At 40.7% G+C, this 20755-nt stretch overlaps 1 protein-coding gene and 1 long non-coding RNA gene across 3 annotated transcripts in view; both read left to right on the forward strand.

Moving 5' to 3' along the window:
- The window catches only part of Zfp715-ps4 (zinc finger protein 715, pseudogene 4), a 30578-nt gene extending 21734 nt beyond the window's left edge, over positions 1-8844 (forward strand). Inside the window, exons 2-4 of one of the 2 annotated variants that reach the window (XM_087591777.1) lie at positions 1345-1471; positions 1665-1725; positions 2952-8844. In XM_087591777.1, the coding sequence (XP_087447903.1) occupies positions 1345-1471; positions 1665-1725; positions 2952-4923 (2160 nt within the window). In that variant the 3' untranslated portion in view covers positions 4924-8844. The remainder of the gene's footprint in view (positions 1-1344; positions 1472-1664; positions 1726-2951) is intronic. The other variant, XM_087591778.1, reaches the window with a different exon arrangement.
- Positions 8845-12790: 3946 nt separating this feature from the next.
- On the forward strand, positions 12791-19729 carry LOC147999930 (uncharacterized). The gene is made up of 3 exons (XR_015641387.1): positions 12791-13103; positions 17215-17317; positions 18657-19729. It is a non-coding gene; the product is annotated as an uncharacterized LOC147999930 (long non-coding RNA).
- Positions 19730-20755: the final 1026 nt, after the last annotated feature.

Below are 20755 nucleotides of genomic sequence, written 5' to 3' on the forward strand. Positions count from 1 at the left end.
GGAACAGTGTCACACAATAGAACACACACACACACACACACACACACACACACACACACACACACCACACACACTAATATGTTTATCCTGACTTATATCTCATCCAAGCTTCCCACAGCTAGTGTGTCCTCTCCGTTACTCTTTGCTCTACGCTCTATATCTGCCCTTAGCTTAGTTGCCCAGTTACCTTTTCACTGCTGACCACCATAAATCTACTCTCAGCCTAATTGCATCTCTAATCTCCAACCTGGGGTTGCGGGCAATGAACACTCCTCTGGACATCTTACATGGTTGTCGGCTCTCTCTCCAAAGCAAGACAAATCTCTCTTTTCTGTCTCCTGCTTCTCTTTCCTCACCTTTTGGAACCTGGAATTCTCACCTTTTCTACCCTTTCCATTGGCTGCTGTCAATGGGTCTTGATCGATTAAAATCCAATTAGAGACAAGGAACTGCAGAATTTACATGCAGATTCCCAGTCAAAGCATGAGATCCATGCCCTGTACTTCACTGCTGAGCCCTCCATCCTGCACTGTGTTGTTTACATCTAATCAACTTTCATATAGCTAAGATTTTCTTCTGCCTAATTGTAAAGTTCTTTTTTTTTACCCCCGGAGCTTAGGACGGAACCCCGGGTCTTGGGCTTGCTAGGCAAGCGCTCTACCACTGAGCTCAATCACCACCCCCCTGCCTAATTGTAAATCTTTAAACATATATTCCCTTTTGGTAATATCTTGTTAATCTTACAATTTGTACCTATGGACCTCAGGTTTCTGGAAGATGACTACAGAACTGGATTTTATGTATAATGCTCTTATAGATTTAAGGAAAAACCTGAGGTCTTTCTATATTTCTGGTTTGGTTAGTCAATTCTGGTAGAGAATACAGGGTCTTACTATGTACCTTTGGCTGTTCTAGAACTCATTATATACCCCACACTGGCATCCGACTCAACGTGATAATTCTGCTTCTGTCTTCTGACTGCAGTGTTAAAGGCACAGGACAATAGACCTAGCTTTTAACTGATTTTTAGAGTCAGTAATTGTTAGTGTTAATACAATTTCTTCGATGTGTGGTAAGCACTATTGATCTTGTAGAGCTTGTGTCCTCTTTACATATGTAGGTGTCATTTCACTAGAAAGGCTACATCCTATTGAACAGGCTGTGACATGACAGGGTTGAACCTCATTTCCTTCAAGTATGTATTGGTAGTTACAGTAGAACTTCAGAGTCAAGAAATAAGTCTGATAGTCCCCATAATTATATGAACACATTGTCTATGAAGAACACATGCCCAATGTTGTCTCTATCATGCTTTCTTTTGTACGCATGTATGGGATACTCAAGAAGACAGTGACTTATGAGGATGTGCATGTGAACTTCACTCAGGAAGAGTGGACTTTGCTGGATCCCTTCCAGAAAAAGCTCTACAAAGATGTCATGCTGGAGACCTACAGGAACCTCAATGCTATAGGTAAGAGTATAAATTCCCTTTCCTGTTTTAAAATTGGAGAAAACACTTTCTTTCTTTTGAAGCACTTCTGTAATTTCAATTGAGATGGGTAGAGAATTTGGCGAGTAAAGCATGCATGACTTTAAGATTCACTGAACATTGTAACTTACATTTTCCATAATTTCCATTCATCGTTTTTCTTACTCTATTTTAGGCTTTAATTGGGAAGACCAAAATATTGAGGAACATTGTCAAAGATCTAGAAGACAGAGGAGGTACTTCTTATATGCAAGCTCATACGAATATGCCTCTGAAGAAATTTTAATGTGTGCTGAAAGTTTGAAAGTAAAGCTACAGTGTAAATAAGAACTGCTTTAAATATCTTGGTGATTGATACAATCTAACAAAACCATGGTATTCCGTGTGCTTTTATCTGATTTGTTTTTGGAATGCAATTTTTTAAGAAAGTGGACTTGGAAACAATGCCTTAGTGTATATCACCATTTGAAAGACAGCCCTGTTACAACTACACTGTACAACTGGCAATACATATCTGCTAATTTTGTAAAAGCTCCACATGTTGAATAGTTGACAAATACATGTTGAAAAGCTTCTAATAAGCTTATTCAGATATTAATAGTGATATTGTTAGATTTAGTGAAATTGGCAGATTATTTGTTGTAAGAAGGATATTGTGCATTAACCTCCATCCCTATATCACTTGTCTATGAAGAACAAAGTGTTGAATTATGTGAATGAAAGGTGTTCATCTTCCTTTCATAGATATGTCATATATCATAATGAACACAAACCATGTATATAAAAGGGATTTTGAAGGAAACAATGTACCTCTCTATGTCTATCTATCTATCCATCTATGTATCTATCTATCTCTATCATATCCATCCATCCTTCCATCCTTCCATCTATTTATCTTTCTACCTATCTTTCTATCTATGTATCTCAATCTTTTTCTGACACTCTCTCTCCCATAAAAATGTGAAGATATATAGTGGGTGGCTGTTATACCAGACTGTTTCTACATGATAAATGTTTTACAATTAATTATTTTTCCAACTTCATTGGCAATACATATGGAACCTCAATTTGTAATACATTCTCTTGAGTACTAGGAATGGAGAAATGCTTCTGTTTCTCCTGCATTTCTCCCAAATGTAGTATGAACAACACTACAGTAAATATTGGAATACACTTAGTGCGTTAAAGCTCTGAGCTACTTTGCTTTTCTTCAAATTTGGGAAAAACCTTTTATAGAAAAAGGATATGTAAACCTGAGGTATGCAATAAATGCTCCGCCATCTCTGGGATCTTGGAAGTTGCAAAACAGCCCATAGTCAAGGGAAAGCTTGGATGTAAACGAAGTGAAAAAAATTAAGGCCAGATGCCTCTTTATATTTAGAGAAACAGTAACATTAAATCATCCAGATGAAAGTGTTCATCAGTGTGGTAAACCTTTCACATGTGCATATTATCTTCTCAGGCATGAAGGAAGTCAGAGTGCAGAGGTTCCCTCCGAATATACTCACTGTGGAAAACCCTTTGCTTTACATGCTCACAGTCATGCTCAAAGGAATGAAAGGATTCATTCAGAAAAGAAGCCCTCTGAAGTTATTCAGTGTGTTGAAGCCTTTGCTCCTTACACAGTTCTCCAAATACATAAAAGAACACAAGCTGCACAGAAACCTTATGAAAGTAGTCAATGTGGTAAAGTTTTTGCAAATTACAGTAAGCTTAAAAAGCATGAAAGACTTCATACTGAAAAGAAACCCTACAAATATAATGAATGTGATAAAGCTTTTTCACGACCCAGTAGATTCCAGACGCATCAAAGAGTTCACACTGGAGAGAAACCCTACAAATGTAGTGAATGTCATAAAGCCTTTTCACACCACCATAGCCTACAGACACATAAAAGAGTTCACACTGGAGAGAAACCCTACAAATGTAATGAATGTGATAAAGCCTTTTCAGAACACAGTAGCCTCCAGAAGCATAAAAGAGTTCACACTGGAGAGAAACCCTACAAATGTAGGGAATGTGATAAAGCCTTTTCAGGACACAGTGGACTCCAGACGCATCAAAGAGTTCACACTGGAGAGAAACCCTACAAATGTAATGAATGTGATAAAGCCTTTTCACAACACCATAGCCTACGGAAGCATATAAGAATTCATACTGGAGAGAAACCCTACAAATGTAATGAATGTGATAAAGCCTTTTCAGACCACAGTAGCCTCCAGTCGCATAAAAGAGTTCATACTGGAGAGAAACCCTACAAATGTAATGACTGTGATAAAGCCTTTTCACGACCCAGTAGCCTCCAGCAGCATAAACCAGTTCACACTGGAGAGAAACGCTACAAATGTAATGAATGTGATAAAGCCTTTTCACGACACAGTAGCCTACAGAAGCATAAAAGAGTTCACACTAGAGAGAAACCCTACAAATATAATGAATGTGATAAAGCCTTTTCAGAACACAGTGGACTCCAGACGCATAAAACAGTTCACACTGGAGAGAAACCCTTCAAATGTAATGAATGTGATAAAGCCTTTTCACGACCCAGTAGACTCCAGCAGCATAAAAAAGTTCACACTGGAGAGAAACCCTACAAATGTGATGAATGTGATAAAGCCTTTTCAGAACACAGTAGCCTCCAGATGCATAAAAGAGTTCACACTGGAGAGAAACCCTACAAATGTAATGAATGTGATAAAGCCTTTTCACACCAAAATAGCCTACGGAAGCATAAAAGAATTCATACTGGGGAGAAACCCTACAAATGTAATGAATGTGATAAAGCCTTTTCACAACCGTGTAGCCTCCAGAAGCATAAAAGAGTTCACACTGGAGAGAAACCCTACAAATGTATTGAATGTGATAAAGCCTTTTCAGTACACAGTAGCCTCCAGAAGCATAAAAGAGTTCACACTGGAGAGAAACCCTACAAATGTAATGAATGTGATAAAGCCTATTCAGACCACACTAGCCTACGGAACCATAAAAGAATTCATACTGGAGAGAAACCCTACAAATGTAATGAATGTCATAAAGCCTTTTCACGACCCAGTAGCCTCCAGCAGCATAAACCAGTTCACACTGGAGAGAAACCCTACAAATGTAATGAATGTGATAAAGCCTTTTCAAAACACAGTAGCCTCCAGACACATAAAAGAGTTCACACTGGAGAGAAACCCTACAAATGTAATGAATGTGATAAAGCATTTTCACGACCCAGTAGACTCCAACAACATAAAAGAGTTCACACTGGACAGAAACCCTACAAATGCAATGAATGTGATAAAGCCTTTCCTGTACACAGTAGCCTCCAGATGCATAAAAGAGTTCATACTGGAGAGAAACCCTACAAATGTAATGAATGTGATAAAGCTTTTTCAGACCACACTAGCCTACCAAACCATAATAGAATTCATACTAGAGAGAAATCATAGAAATGTAATGAATGTGATAAAGCTTTTCACGACCCAGTAGACTCAAGAGGCATAATAGAGTTCATACTGAAGAGAAACTCTACAAATGTAATGAATGTGATAAAGCCTTTTAAAAACACAATCGTATCCAGATGCATAAAAGGATTCATACTGGAGAGAAACCCTACAAATGTCATGAATGTGATAAAGCCTTTTCACGACCCAGTGGACTCCAGATGCGCAATAGAGTTCATACTGGAGAGAAACCCGACAAAAGTAGTGAATGTGATAAAGCCTTTTCAGTACACAGTAGTCTCCAGATGCATAAAAGGATTCATACTGGAGAGAAACCCTACAATGTCATGAATGTGATAAAGCCTTTTCACGACCCAGTATCCTCTACAGGCATAAAAGAGTTCATACTGGGTAGAAATCCTACAAATGTAATGAGTGTGATAAAGTCTTTTCAGACCACGGTAACATTCGGAGGCATACTGAAGACAAACCCTACAAATGTAGTAACTGTGGTGAAGACTTTGCTCCACACAATAGACTCCTGATACATGAAAGGATTCATACTGGAGAGAAACCCTACAAATGTAATGAATGTGATAAAGCCTTTTCAAAACTCAGAGACTCCAGATTCATAATAGAGTTCATACTGGACCGAAAGCCTACAAATGTAATGAATGTGATAAAGCCTTTTCAAAACTCAGAGACTCCAGATTCATAATAGAGTTCATACTGGACCGAAAGCCTACAAATGTAATGAATGTGATAAAGCCTTTTCACAACCCAGTAGACTCCAGGTACATAGAAGAATTCATACAGGAGCAAAACCCATCAAAAGTAGTGAATGTGTTAAACCCTTTTCACAACAAAATAGTCTCTAGACACATAGAGTTCATACCAGAGAGAAACCCTACAACCTTAAGCAATGTGATAAAGCCTTTCACAGCACAGTAATCTCCAAATACATTAAAGAACACACACAGGAGAGATACCCTCCAAATGTAACCAATGTGACAAAGTCTTTTCCCAACATAATAGTCTCCAAATACATAGAAAAATACATACTGGAGAGAAACCCTACAAATTAATCATTGTGATAAAAGCTTTCCAATCCACACTCATCTTTTTTTGTTTGTTTGTTTTGTTCTGTTTAGAGTTAAAGACAGATTTTATTTTAAATTCTGATTTACCAAATTAGCTTTTCCTACCAACTCTCAGAGCAGAGACTTTCACAGGATTCACAATCTTTTGTTTATTGGCTGCCTTTGTGGGGGTCTTGGCAGCCACCATTGCTGTCTTTAATACCCGCTTACCCTTTTTTGCTTTCTTGTCAGCCCTTCTAGCCTGGTCTCAATCAGCTTTCCTGACTCCCGTTTTCTGATTCTCCTTAGCATTATATCAACAAGAGACACACAGGGATGACTCCCTGGAACGTGACTGTACTGCGGGTTCTCTTCTTTTGAATTTCTTCAGCCTATGTTTCGTGTGTGTGTGTGTGTGTGTGTGTGTGTGTGTGTGTGTGTGTGTGTATCTGTAGAGGACAGTCTAGTTCATCTGCCTAGGATTCCTTTTGGAAAGGAATGCAGACTCACTTTTGCCCGTAAGAAAACTGGAAAACCTTCCAGTCTCTCTTGGCATAATGCTACCCATGTCCCAGGTAGATCTTGTACCCGCTGAAACTGAACAGCTCAGCCTTCACGGTCATAGATGCTCACCTGCCAGGGAAAGACAGCACAGAGCACAGTCATCTTAAAAGCATGGGGGAGTGGGTGATGTCATTAAGCAGGTGAAGGCAGGTACAAGATAGGACGAGGCCTGTCATTGGATGAGAGGGAAGGATGAGTGGCAGAAAGGTTTGAGGGAAGAGGATCTTATCAATTGGATCAGAGGTTATTGTGTGTTGTTTCCTGTGGGGAATTAAGTTTAATAGAGTATGTGTCAGCTGGGATACTAAGCCACCATGGAATTGAGATGTATATTTCTGGCATGGTGACAGCCTGCCTTGGGGACTGCATTGGTAGAGAGATCGTTGCCAGGCTCAGAGAGAGGCCATAGACAGTGTTACAGGGGCTAAAGCAAAGCGGGTGTGAGGCTTTGCTGATTGAGATTAAGATATCTACCAGATAACTAGGGGCACTGTGGTGCTGACCAAGTGGGGGTAAAAGACAGCATTCCATTTTTTATAATTTTGCAGCAACACATACACCTGGAGAGAAGCCATTGGTGTTTCGTTCAGTAAATTTTCACCTTTTCCCATGTATTTGAGGCTCACCCCCAAGTTTTCTTCTATTAGTTTGAATATCTGGTTTTATGTGGAGTTCCTTGATCCACTTGTATTTAAGCTTTGTCCAGGGTGATAAGAATGGGTCAATTTGCATTCTTCTACATGTTAACCTTCAGTTGAACCAGCACCATTACTTAAAATGTTATCTTTTTTCCACCTGATGGTTTTAGTTCCTTTGTCAAACATCAGTTGACCACATGAGTGTGGGTTCATTTCTGGGTCTTCAATGCTGTTCCACTGATCTGCCTGTCTCTGTACCAATACCATACAGTTTTTATCCCCTTTGCTCTGTAGTACTGATTGGGGATGATGATTTCCCCAGAAGTTCTTTTATTGTTGAGTATTTTGTATGCTATTCTGGTTTTTATTTTTTATTTTTTTTTTGTTATTCGAAATGAATGTGCAAATTGCTCTAAATCTTTGAATAATTGAGTTGGAAATTTGGTAGAGATTTCATTGAATGTTAGATTTCTTTTGGCCAAATGGCCATTTTTACAATATTAATCTTGCCAATCTGTGATCTTTCCATCTTCTGAGATCTTCAATTTTTCTTCAGAGGCTTAATGTTCTTGTCATGCAGACATTTCACTTGCTTGGTTAATGTCACAATGTATTTTATATTTTTGTGACTGCTGTCGAGGGTGTCATTTCCCAAGGACACATGCTGCTCTATTTTTATCAAAGCCTTATTTAAAAGAACTCAAATGGCCTCGAACACAGGAATGGATACAGAAAATGTGGTAAGTTTACACAATGGGGTACTACATGGCCATTAAATACAATGACTGCATAAAATTCTTAGGCAAATGGTTGGAACTATAAAATATCATAGTAACTGAGGTAACTCAGTCACAAACCAACACACATGATATCCACAAACTGATAAATGGATATTATCCCAAAAGCTCAGAATACCCACAATAAAAGTAACACATCCTATGAAGCTCATGAAGAAGGAAGAGCAAAGTGTGGATGCTTCAGTCCGTAGAAGGGGAAACAAAATACCCACAGAAGGAAATAAGGAGACAACGTATGGAGTAGAGACTGAAGGGAAGACATCAAGAGAATACTCCACCGGGTGTTCACCCCACATACAGTCACCAAACAGATACTATTGCAGATGCCAAGAAATGCTTGCTGACTGGAGCCTGATAAAGCTGTCAGGTGAAAGGCTCAGCTAGAGCCTGGCAAATACAGAGGTGGATTTTTAAAGCAAACCATTGGGCTCAGTACGGGGTCCCCAATGGAGGAGTCAGAAACAGGATTGGAGGACCTAAAGAGGTTTGCAACCCCATAGGAAGAACAATAATATCAGCCAAGTTGATCCCACAGAGCTTCCAGGCACTAAACGCCCCACAAAAGAGCACAGGTGGAGCCACCCATGGCTCCAGCTACATCTGTAGCAGAGGATGACCGTATTGGAAATCAGTGGGAGGAGAGACCATTGGTCCTCTCAAGCTGCAATGCTTCAGTGTAGTGGAATGCCAGGAAGGCAAGCAAGAGTGGGTGGGTTTGTGGAAGCACCCTCAGAGAAGCCAGGGAGGGGCTATGTGATAGTGGGTTTCTGGAGTAGAAACTGGGAAAGGGGATAACGTTTGAAGTGTAAATAAAGAAAATATCCTTTGACAGAAAAGGAAAAAAAGAAATGGAGTCTTCTTTAGAATGTCACAGCCTTCAGACACACAGCACTCATGATGAGGTAAAATGCCTTTCACTGCAATCAACTACCTAAACTGAAAAAGGTGGTTAAGGTGAGGTCTTTTTCTTATTTGGAATATATAACATGGCAAAACCCCTCTTTTTTTCTGGAGCTTTTGAGTTCACAAGAAAAATCTTTATCTAGGCCATATCTTCTGGTGGAAGCTTACATATGTAAGGATGATGAAGATGGGAACTCTTTCTTTTTCTTCCTGCCATACTCTGGCAAGAGAGATCACTATTTTTCTAGCATTCAAGGTTCCGTGTTAGGAAATCTGGTATATGCTGAAGACCAGCTGAGACATATAGACACGACTGTATTCTTCAGCTTGCCATTGTTACACAGTCATTGTTTTACTCGTGGACAACATTCCATGAGACATTTCTCTACATCCACTTCATCCATACATAGAGAGAGCCATCCTTTGGGTTCTGTTCATCTGGAAAACCTCTGCTAATACAGATAATGTGTTTTCACCTCCCACGGAGGAAGATGTGCTGTCTTCTAATAGTGCTCCACTGAGATTGCCATCCATATCCTACTTTTTCCCCAGGTTGTCTTGATTCTCATATTGAAATAACGAGATAATCCCCATTTCTGGAGAATTATTTTGAAAGGGAAAGATAAACCTTTTTTATCTCCACTGGAGCAACCCTTGTATCCATTTGGAACACCAGGCCTCTCTGAAAAAACAGCCATAAAGCACCATCTTCAGGATAGACCACAATAGAGAAAGTCATGAGACACCAGCTCTAGGAACAGACAATAAAATCTAGAACAAATTCATAAACACCCCTCGCTCCAGAGACCAGTCCAGGTATAAGTACAAATATGGGAAATACCTTTTCTCCGAATGGGCCATTTGCACTGGGCAGCCCTATTTCATTACATGGTTAAAAGTTCATAACACAGGGATGCAAAACACTGACAACGTGTGACCTCATAGCATCCACCAAAGAAATATTTTATTATGCTAGAGATTTTCCCTGGTTCCCTATAAAATGATTTTGTGCTTTTCCTGGGGGTGGTATTTCAAAGAATGGTTGACCTCTGTATGAAGACCATCTCTGTACAATGAGCCCTCTTTGCTTTTGCATACTATCTAAGTCTGGGGTCTGCCTTCAGTGATATTCAGACCCTTACATTATATAGCAGATGAATAGTAGCTACAGTTTTCCTGATGTAAGTGTGAAGTTACAGAAACAAACATCATATTTTGTGTCCAAAAAGCTCTTTTAGTTAAGAAGACCCCATCTTACAAGGGGTCATATAGTGAATCATGGACTTTAGAAGCTATCCATCTTGATTCAAGGAGGTGTAGTTTGAGTGGAGGAGGAGGGAGAGGACAAAGGGGTGGTAGAAAAGAAAAGGAAGAGGAAGAGTGAAAAGAACAAGAAGAGGAACAAGACAACAAGAAGGAGAACAAGATGAGGAAGGAGGAGGAAGAAAAGGCAGAGCAGAAGAAACTGAAGAGGAGGAGGAAGAGCGTGAGAAGGAAAACAGGAGCAGTGTATATGGAAGAGGAGAATGAGGACAAGAAGAATGGGTGGGAGGACGAGGGGGAAGAAATTTCCTGCTGGAAGATAGAAAGGTTGGATAACGGAGGACAGGCATATTTGATACTGAAACACATATCTTGGGGATCTTAAAAGGGTCAGCTCCTGGACTAGAATGCTGGCCCAGGAAACCTTAAGCTAATGTGTCTCTTCAGCACAATCCAACCCTAAGAGAGGTGCTTATGGCACTCAAGATCCACTGGCCAATCAGGGCCTCTAGGAAGACCCTGCAATCAGAAGAGGAGGGATCTTACAGGTGCCTTGTTCCTACAGCAAGTTCAGCTCTCTTGCTGAGGATGCTTCTAAGGTTGGTATAGTGTGTTTTGACCTCTTCTGCTGAGTGCTTTCCAGGAGTGCAGGCCTGAGCGACTAAGCCTCATTGTGGTGAGCATGTGACCACTGTCCCTAACCTTAATTATCAGAGGACTGTGAATGGGGAGGTGGCGAAGTGACCCTCCTGTGTGCAGGGTGTAAATTAGCAGCCACCTTTGAGGTTCTTGTGGTCCTAGCCACTAAGTGTTCTTACGGGCTTCACAAGAATAACTTCAGTATGGGAGCCTCATCTGCACAAAGCATTTGGAGCAAGGGATTTCAAGTAGAGAAGCATCTTTGGCATGATTCCAAATTCGGAGATCTTGTTTCTCAGCATCTGAACCTTTCCTTCAGTATTCCTTGCTTATTCAAAATTTCTCTGTTGACCATTTTCTGTATAGTACTGTACCCTATACTTTAATTGGGATATTTGAGTTGTTTCTGTCTAACCTCTTGAGTTCTTCAGAAATTTTTAATACTAACCCTATGTAAGATAAAGCGTTAGTGAATATTCTGTTTCAATCTTTAGGCTGCTGTTTTGTCCTACTGACAGTGACCTTTACTTTAAAGATATTTTGTAGTTTCATGAAGTCCCACTTTTCAATTGCTGATGTTGGTGCCTGAACCATTGCCATTCTTGTCAGGAAATTGCGTCTTGAGCACTTGTGTCTGATATTATGTTGAGGTCCTTGATTCAATAGGTTTGTGGTTGATGTTTACATGTGTTCTTGGGTTCAGTTGGGGGGGGGGTGTGTTTGTGTGTGTGTGTGTGTGTGTGTGTGTGTCTGTTGTGGCTTCATTTTCATTGAATTCTGGAAAGTCTATAATTACTTTCTTATTTCTTCACTGACATGGTGATCAGAGCAAAAAGAATATTTAGTTTGAGAGAAGTTTTAGGCTATCTGTTCTATTCATGGACAGAAGTTTCCCTACTACAGCTGTGTGTTTTTCACCTTCCCACTGCGGAAGTTGTTGCTAGGTAATGATAGTGCTCCAAAATCATTTTCATCCATTTCCTTCTTTTCTCCCAGTGTCAGGAGTCTCTAGGTAGCAGCTGCAGTTGTCCTGATACCATCGTGAAGTCACAGGAACAAATGCCATATTTTATATCCTAAATCTCTTTTTAATTGGAATCTTCTTAGAACAGTTCTCCTGTGAATGTGATAGTTCACCCTCCTGCAAGTTGAATAGTGTATTGTGAAATATATCCACCTTGATTCCTGGAGGAAGAAGAGAACATGCCTGCTGAGTGCTAATGCTGTCTTCATTTTAGATGTTAACCATAGTATAACTGTAAGTAAGCATAACCATAGTAACTACAAGTATTGAAGAAAAGTATAAGTTTTTTTTTAAAGATTTATTTATTTATTTTGTATATGAGTACACTGTAGCTGTCTTCAGACACACCAGAAGAGGGCATCGGATTCCATTACGGGTGGTTGTGAGCCACCATGTGGTTGTTGGGATTTGAACTCAGGACCTTTGGAAGAGCAGTCGGTGCTCTTAACCACTGAGCCACCTCTCCAGCCCCAGAAAAGTATAAGTTGATAATGAATTTGCAAGAAAAAATGTTGAAGTGCTATCTCTTTTAATGTGTTATTGCATTATTAGAGAGAAACACTTATTCAGAACAATTTTCTCAGAACCACAATGAGTTCCAGACAACTGTCGCAGTGGGTATAGCTGGTTGCTCATAAACCTCATGACATAATTTCAGTTTCCAGTAGACGCATATTATCTATGAATTCTTTTCTCATTTCTGTAGTTAGAGTCTGGCATAGGTATGTCACACAGTGGCAGTATATAAAATGTTAAACAAAATAAGGAACAATGATGTCACTTGAAGCTAAAAGCATACTTGGATCTTTTCTGTAGAATGCACATAGTGGAAATGGACACCTGTAGGATGCTTTTTTCTCACTGCTACCTATACCCATGGCAGAGGTGTATATGCACAAACACAGTTGATGTTGGGAGTGGCTAAAGATGGCACTGACATCTAGTGGTCGTTTGTGGTATACAACCATTATAGCTGGCATTTACAAGGCCAGGGTGATATGCATGCTAATAAGGTATTTCATACTCCACCAATCCCCAGAGGATATGTTTACAGCTACTGTCTGTCTTGTACTTAAGGCGAGTGCCTTTGTTCCCCGGTCCCCCATATCAAGAATGAGGTGTTCCTGCAATAAAGGCTGTTGAGAAGATCCAACGGTGTTGCGTCTTCCTTGCTGGTCGAGGTGGGCGCTTCAATTGGTGGCCAAAGTACGGGGACCTGAGAAAATTCTCTTTTGTCGTTTGGATTCAGAACTATCCAGCCTAAGGACGGTCGACATCAGTAAGTTCTCAGAAGAGGCATTTAGCTTCCGGATAAGGGACGATAAGCCTCCCGGATAATAGGGATTATTAAATTTCTCTAATGGGACAATAAGGTTCTCTGGAGTAAGCAGAGACGATGAAAACATTGGTTTGGAGGCAAAGGGGTTTGTGGAACAAGGCAATGTTGTCTTTCTCATTTTATCCTTTGTGGGTTGGACTAGTACTTTTGCCTTATACTCTTTTTGTGTTGTGGTGTTGCTACTGTTTGAATTGCCACCGACCAGGGCACGAATGCATTTGCTGGGAAGAGCCCACTAATGATGAGCCACAAGATCGTGTGTAAATAAACACGCCAGCTCGCCCTGCTCGTAAATAGGTCGTAAAGCATGGGGAACTCACACTCCACCCTGCTCCTGTCAGCTCTTCAGGAGCTTCTTGGTCAGCATAAGCTTAAAATCGAAAAGAATATCCTGTTGATTTTCTTGATGAATGTAACCGTTGTGCTCCATGGTTTATAGTGTCAGAGTCGTTCACCTTAAGAGCATGGGACAAGTTAGGAAAAGATCTGGATAGGGAAACAACAGAGGGCAAGCTTAAACCAGGGACAAAGCCACTTTGGCGTATGGTTTGTGCCTGTTTAGAAGATAAACGATGTGAAGAAGCTCTTAGGACAGGTCAGAAAATCCTTACAGAGCAACAAGAGAGTATGTCAGAAGGAGAGAAAGTTTTGAAGGAAGGAAAGAAAAGAAAAGGAGAAAAAGAAGTAAAGGAAAAGACAGAAAAGACCAAGGAGAGGATAGACAGAGACAGAGGTAATAATCAGGACTTAGAGACAAAGAAAATCTATCCCTCATTAAAGGCATTGACCTTGGGAATGTCTAGTGACTCAGAGCTTAGTGATAATGACTTAGTTGACCTTGAGGAAGAATCCGCTTGGTATGAGAAAGAGATTTATCATCCTGACTGGCCACGTGCCAACACTATGCAGATCAAGCCAAAGAATTAGATAAGAAACCAATTGTACCAAAGGCACCCCCTGCACCTCCGTATAATTTTCAATGTAAAAGGATGGTGAAGCCTGAAGGAGGTACTTCTTTTTGCCCAGAAGTATGGAAAGAGTTACGATTGAGTTTTCCAGTTTTTCTGGATGCAAACGGGCAGCGACATCATGAACCTGTTGACTTTAAGACAATAAAGCAATTAGCAGAGTCAGTTAAAACCTATGGAGTCAATGCAGCTTTTGTTATCGTTCAAATTGAGGCTCTTGGCAGATACTGTCTCACCCCTGGAGATTGGGGGAGTTTAGCTAGAGTTTGCCTCTCTCCGGCTATGGAGTAAGTGTAGTGAAAGAAAATTTAATTTCATAGACCCTGCTCTAGTAGCGGTGTATTGGTTGATAGCCAACGTTAATTTTTAAAGCATAGTGTTTTATCTGTGCTTGTGCTCCCAGCCCACACAGTAGGGGGGAGTGAAACTAGCTGCAGAGCTGCTGCAGCCAGCATGGAGACTTCTCAGTCTCACCCAATTTTTCTGGCTCTTCAAGAGCTGTTTGAAAGAAAAAGGCTTAGGATAGAGAGATTTCTTCGTGAGTGTGATTGCCATTGCACCCTGGTTCGCAGTCTCTGGGAATCTCATGGTGGACAGCTGAGATAAGCTGGGGAAAGATTTAAATTTTGCTTGGGAACAAGGAATCTTAAAGGCGGAGTTTCAGCCGGTATGGTACCTAGTGCATAGCTGCCCAGAAGATCAGAAGTGCTGTCAGCAGGCTATAAAAAAGGGACAGGCTGTGTTAAAAATGCTACCGGAGGAATGGTCTGAAAAGGCTGAGAGTGAGGTGGGGGAAGACTCTAAGGAAAACAAGAAGAAGAAAAGAATTTCTGCTTTTAGTGGCCTGACCTTCAACATTTGCTCACAGAAGGAGAGCGCTCATTAAGAGAAGTTCTTTCAGGGAACCTACCATATCTGCTGGCCTTATTCCAAGAGAGGAGTCAGTCTCCAGCATTAAGTTAGTCATCATTAACATGGAGAGTGCCTTTGATCCTATCCCCTCAGCAGCCAGTTCCTGCCTCTATGGTCAAAATGCCCCAGGTTTGGGGACAGGGGAGCCCTTAAGTAGTTTCAGAAAAAGTGTGCAACAGACTGTGAATAACTTTGTCTTTCTAGACAGAACAGCCTTTACTCTAACAAGATAAGAGGAGAAAGTCTTGGCACCGGCTCTTCAGCTTACTCCAATTAGAGGCTGTGGCTAAGGTCAAGATTAATGTTTTCTTTTCCATGGGCCTTTAGCCCACTGAGACAGTTTTGATAAAGGGCTGCTACTGAGGTCCTGAAAGTCCCAGGTGAACTGCTTACAATTCTTTTGTCAGCCACTTGACGAAAGAATCATTTAAAAACATTAAATGACTTTTAAAAGTTACTAGGCAGCATAAATTGGATTCGACCCTGTATTAAAATGCTTAATTTAGATTTACAACCACTCTATGAGATCCTGAAAGGGGATTCTCAGCTTACTTCACCCCGTGCTTTAACCAAGGAAGCACGATTATCTTTAAGGAAAGTAGAAGAAAGACTGTAAAAAGCAATGCTAAGAAGGTACAAGGAAAAAGAGGATCTTCTTTTGTGTATCCTGAGAACTTTTCGTCAGCCTACAGGAGTGCTATGGCAACAAGGACCACTTCTGTGGATTTATCCCCATATTTCTCCTAATAAGACCCTTGAATATTATCCTTCTGCTGTTGCACAGCCTGCTATGTTAGATGTTAAATCTTGTACTCAGCATTTTGGTATTTTACCCAAGAAAATTATTATACCATATACTGCAACTCAGGTGGAAACACTGTGTGCCTTAATAGATGATTGGGCCATATTACGCTGCAGTTTTGATGGAGAGTTCGACAATCATTATCCTAAGGATCCTTTGTTACAATTTTTTACTGAACATCCAGTCATCTTTCCTAAGGTCACTGTCTCAGAGCCTTTGTCTGGAGCGTTAGATATTTATACAGATGGCTCCAAAAGAGGTGTAGGTGCCTATATGGTTGATTCTCAAGAACCAGTATTAATTCAATACAGTCCAGGCACCCCCCCAAATTACAGAATGTAAAATTGTATTGGAAGTTTTTAAAAGATTTCATGATTCTTTTAATTTAATGTCTGATTCTGCTTATGTAGTTAACTCTGTGCACTCACTTGAAATTGCAGGGCCAATTAGATCGACTAGTACTGTATGTCAAATTCTTTTAGAATTACAAAAATTGATCTGGGCCAGAAAAAATAAAATTTTCATACAACATATTCGAGCTCATACTAATTTGCCTGGTCCCATGGCCAGTAATAATGCCCTGGTGGATGCTAGTACTCGTAGAGAATTTATTTTTCATGCAGCTCCAGTTGATCTCGCTAGAGAATTTCATCAAAAGTTTCATGTTCCTGCTTTCACTCTTCAACAAAAATTTAAAATCTCTAGAGCTGCAGCTCGTGATGTGGTATTAAGTTGCCAGAATTGTGTTCAATTTCACCACCCTCCTCAGGTGGGAATTAACCCTCGTGGTCTGCTCCCATTAAGACTTTGGCAGATGGATGTCACACACATATCTCAATTTGGAAATTTAAAATATGTTCATGTTTCTGTTGATACCTGTTCCGGTATTATGCATGCCACTCTGATGACTGGTGAAAAGGCTCGTAATGCCATTAGTCATTGCTTAGAGGCGTGAGCAGCCTGGGGAAAGCCTGAGAGTCTCAAGACAGACAACGGGCCTGCCTACACTACAAAGTCCTTTGAGGCATTTTGCCAAACTATGGAGGTCAAACACACTACAGGATTACCATACAATCCCCAAGGTCAAGGAATTGTGGAAAGAGGGCATTATACTTTAAAAGAGCTCTTACAAAAACAAAAAGGGGAAATTGCCTATGGCAGAACACCAAGAGAACAGTTGTCTTTAGCTCTTTTTACTCTAAATTTCTTAATTTTGGATGCGCATGGCCGCTCTGCTGTGGATCGCCAAGCTGCTACTAAACTTATGACTAATGCAGAAGTAAAGTGGAAGGATGTCTTAACTGATAAATGGTGTGTCCCAGATCCTGTAATTTCGAGATCTAGGGGAACTGTTTGTGTTTTTCCACAGAATCAAGACAATCCAATCTGGGTGCCTGAACGTTTGACTCGCAAACTGCCTCCTGCTATTCCTGAAGATGAGACTACGAACCCTACTATTACTACTGGGAATGGTAATCCAGCTTGATTCACTCACGCTGTGGGCTATTGCCAGATCCTGGCCAGTACTTATGCCAGTTCATAGCAATTCTACTGTCTTGCCAACCTTTTTCTCCACATCCTGTTTGCGTGATGTTCCTTGTATAGTGCCAAATGGTATACTGCCACTAATCTTTCTTTGTTACATACATTATGTTTCAGTCTTAAAAATTCCTCCCAGCCTTGTATATGGCTGCGAAGGACAACATTGGCTAATTGGTTAGATCCTGTGAGTAATAGTGCTATGGGCACTGGAACCATCCTGGCTGCTTTGAGTCAAATTACCCAAGGAGCCTCTTCAGGCAGTGGAGACACATCAATCAAGAAGTCTGCTAAGTTGAACATTACAATTTGATTATGATGCATAATTGTAGTTTTCCATCACCCCCGGGGCAAGGCATTCACACACTGGATAACTCTACCTGTCGTAGAGTCCTACCTACTTGCCCCCCATATCAAGCCTTTCCACCTAAATTTACCCCATGTCAGAGTCCATTCCAAAGAGCTATACAATTCCTACCAGGATTTGAATTTTCCCCTCCTCTTGGCAATGTACAGTATAATCGGAAAACAAATAAGACTGGCAGGCGTAATTTTTGGCCTTGGTATCAATGGGTATTATCAAATGAGCAGGGAGCATACACATCTCTAATTCCTTTTGCTCAATTATTAGGTGAAGAATTTACATTGTATAATATTTCAGCCACTAGAGCAAATAACAAAACCAGATTAGTAAATGTAAAGATTGATGGCCTTTTAGCAAATAATACTGCCGTTGGTGCTTCAGTATGTGTTAGACCACCTTTCTTCTTTCTGATAAGCACTAATGTAAGCGATGATTCTTTAAACTGTAATAACTCTGATGTAGTCTGTTATTCAGCTGAATGCTGGGATACCACAGTGATGGTCAAGATTCCCTCCTTTGTGCCTACCCCTGTAGTAGCAAATCCAGATGATTTTCCCATACTTCATTTATTAAGAACCAAAAGGGATTTTGGTATTACGGCAGCTATAATTTCAGCCATTGTACTATCAGCCGCTGCAGCAACAACAGCCGCAATTGCTATGACTAATCAAGTACAGACGGCTGAGACTATCAATCAGATTGTGGAAAGAACCGCAGTGGCATTAGAGATACTAGAAGAATTTAATGCCCACTTGGCATCTGGCTTTCTATTAGCTAACCTACGAATGGATTTAATTCAAGAACAAATTGAGGCATTATATCATATGACACAGCTGTCCTGTGTTTCCTCTCTTAGAGGCTTATGCATTACTCCTTTGCAAGCTAACCTTTCTCAGTATTCTCAACAGAGCAAAGAAATCTCGAATTATCTGAAAGGAAACTGGTCCATGAAAGCGGAGCAATTATCGAGACAATTGCTGATGCAGATTGCTGTCCTTAACAACACTAGAATGGAACCCATCACGTTTGGAGATTTCACCTCATGGATTACCAATGCTTTCTCCTTTTTTAAAGAATGGGCTGGCATGTTTGCCTGGGGGGCCGTTGTCCTCTTGGGATGTGGCGTATGTCTATGGCTTTTTTGACGATTACAACGAGAGCATGCCAGAAACAAAGCGATTATTTACAAGGCTATGGCTGCCATTGAAAGTTTGCTTCTCCCAGTATATGGCTGGCCTCTTTGAAAAATTAAGAGTTTGCCCTAGATCGTATTTTGTCACTGTCATGTGAAGCCATTGTTCCAGAGACGGGCAACTTTCCTCGGGCTCAGACCAACCTAAGACACGGGGCCCAGTGGCGATAGGATTACCCAAGGACAGGTAAGGTCGAATCTTGGAGAGGAACGACCTAAGGCAGGAGCAATGACATGTATTGACGTGACACCCTGATCTAGGCCACTCATAGACAGAGGTGCCTACGCCCCGTTTGAACATTCGGGCTGGTCAAATGCCCCTCTGCCCAGTTTCTCCCCCAAATAAACACACACATATAGCCCAGAACAGTGTGTTACAACATAAGTCATCTCTAGTCATTGGGGTGCAGTCCTAACTGCAAGAGTGGCTTGCCATGGCTGAGCTGTGCACTCTGTGAGGCATGTCTGATCTCTCTCAGACCACTATTTCCATCAAATGGTTTCATTTTTATAATACAATAAAGGGGGAGTTGTTGGGAGTGGCTAAAGATGGCACTGACATCTAGTGGTCGTTTGTGGTATACAACCATTATAGCCATGTCCCTGGCTTTCTTCTGGCATTTACAAGGCCAGGGTTATATGCATACTAATAAGGTATTTCATACTCCACTGATCCTCAGAGGACATTTTCACAGCCACTGTCTGTCTTGTACTTAAGGCGAGTGCCTTTGTTCCCCGGTCCCCGTATCAAGAATGAGATGTTCCTGCAATAAAGGCTGTTGAGAAGAATCCAACGGTGTTGCGTCTTCCTTGCTGATGGGCGCTTCAACTTGAAACATTTTTTTATGTAGAGGAAATAAACAATGCAAAGAATATGCCCCATTTTTGAGAAAATATGAAATGATTTTTCCTGTTATTATTATTATTATTATTATTATTATTATTATTATTATTGCAAGGTTTCAGTAGGTATTACTAAACATCAAACCCATGAGGCTTAATCTGTAAGTTTTACCTTGCCATTCATTCTTTGATTCAAAGCTAAGTCTTGAAAAAACATCTCAGTTGGCCTTTGGGCTGCATTCGTGTAATCCCAGGACATGGGGAGGGTGGTGGGCCAGTCTCTCTGAATTTGAGGCACAGTGCTGTACTTTGTAGTGACATACTTTATAGCCAGATTCTGTCTCAAGAATGAAATCTGAAAAGAAAGAGCATACCTTATTTTATTGACATTCCCTAATAGAATCTGAGTGTTTTCTGGACTCATTTGGCAGCAGTGGGAGCCCACAATGCATGTCAGGTGTACCTCTGATGTGAGTTGTGCTTCGTGTAAGGAGAGAACAGGAGCATGCATACATGAAGATTGACATGCTAAATGGGATCCTATTCGAGTTCCTTGATGACTAAAAAACATTCATTTTGGAACTCTGTTGGTAACTCTAGGTGACATCAAGTCTGTCATCAGGGTACCATGGACCTCAAACAGAAATCACTCTAAAACTATGGAAGTCAGGTATTTAGAAAGAACAATGGGGGCTGGAGAGAGGGCTCATCAGTTAAGAGCACTGACTGCTCTTACAGAGGTCCTGAGTTTAATACCCAGCAATGGCACAGTGGCTCACAACCGTTTGTAATGGGATCAGATGACTACTTCTGGTGTGTCTGAAGATAGTGACGATGTACTCATATTTAAAAAGTAAATAAATCTTTAAAAAAAGAAAGAATCATGGAGTATTGATCAACTACTAGGGGGTGGGCATTGTATATTAAAGAGGAAGAAAAGGCCCTCGACCCCAATGTTTAGGGTGGACCTGA

The sequence above is a fragment of the Rattus norvegicus genome, chromosome 17, assembly GCF_021556685.1.
Source record: "Rattus norvegicus strain SHRSP/BbbUtx chromosome 17, alternate assembly SHRSP_T2T, whole genome shotgun sequence".
NCBI lineage: Eukaryota > Metazoa > Chordata > Mammalia > Rodentia > Muridae > Rattus > Rattus norvegicus.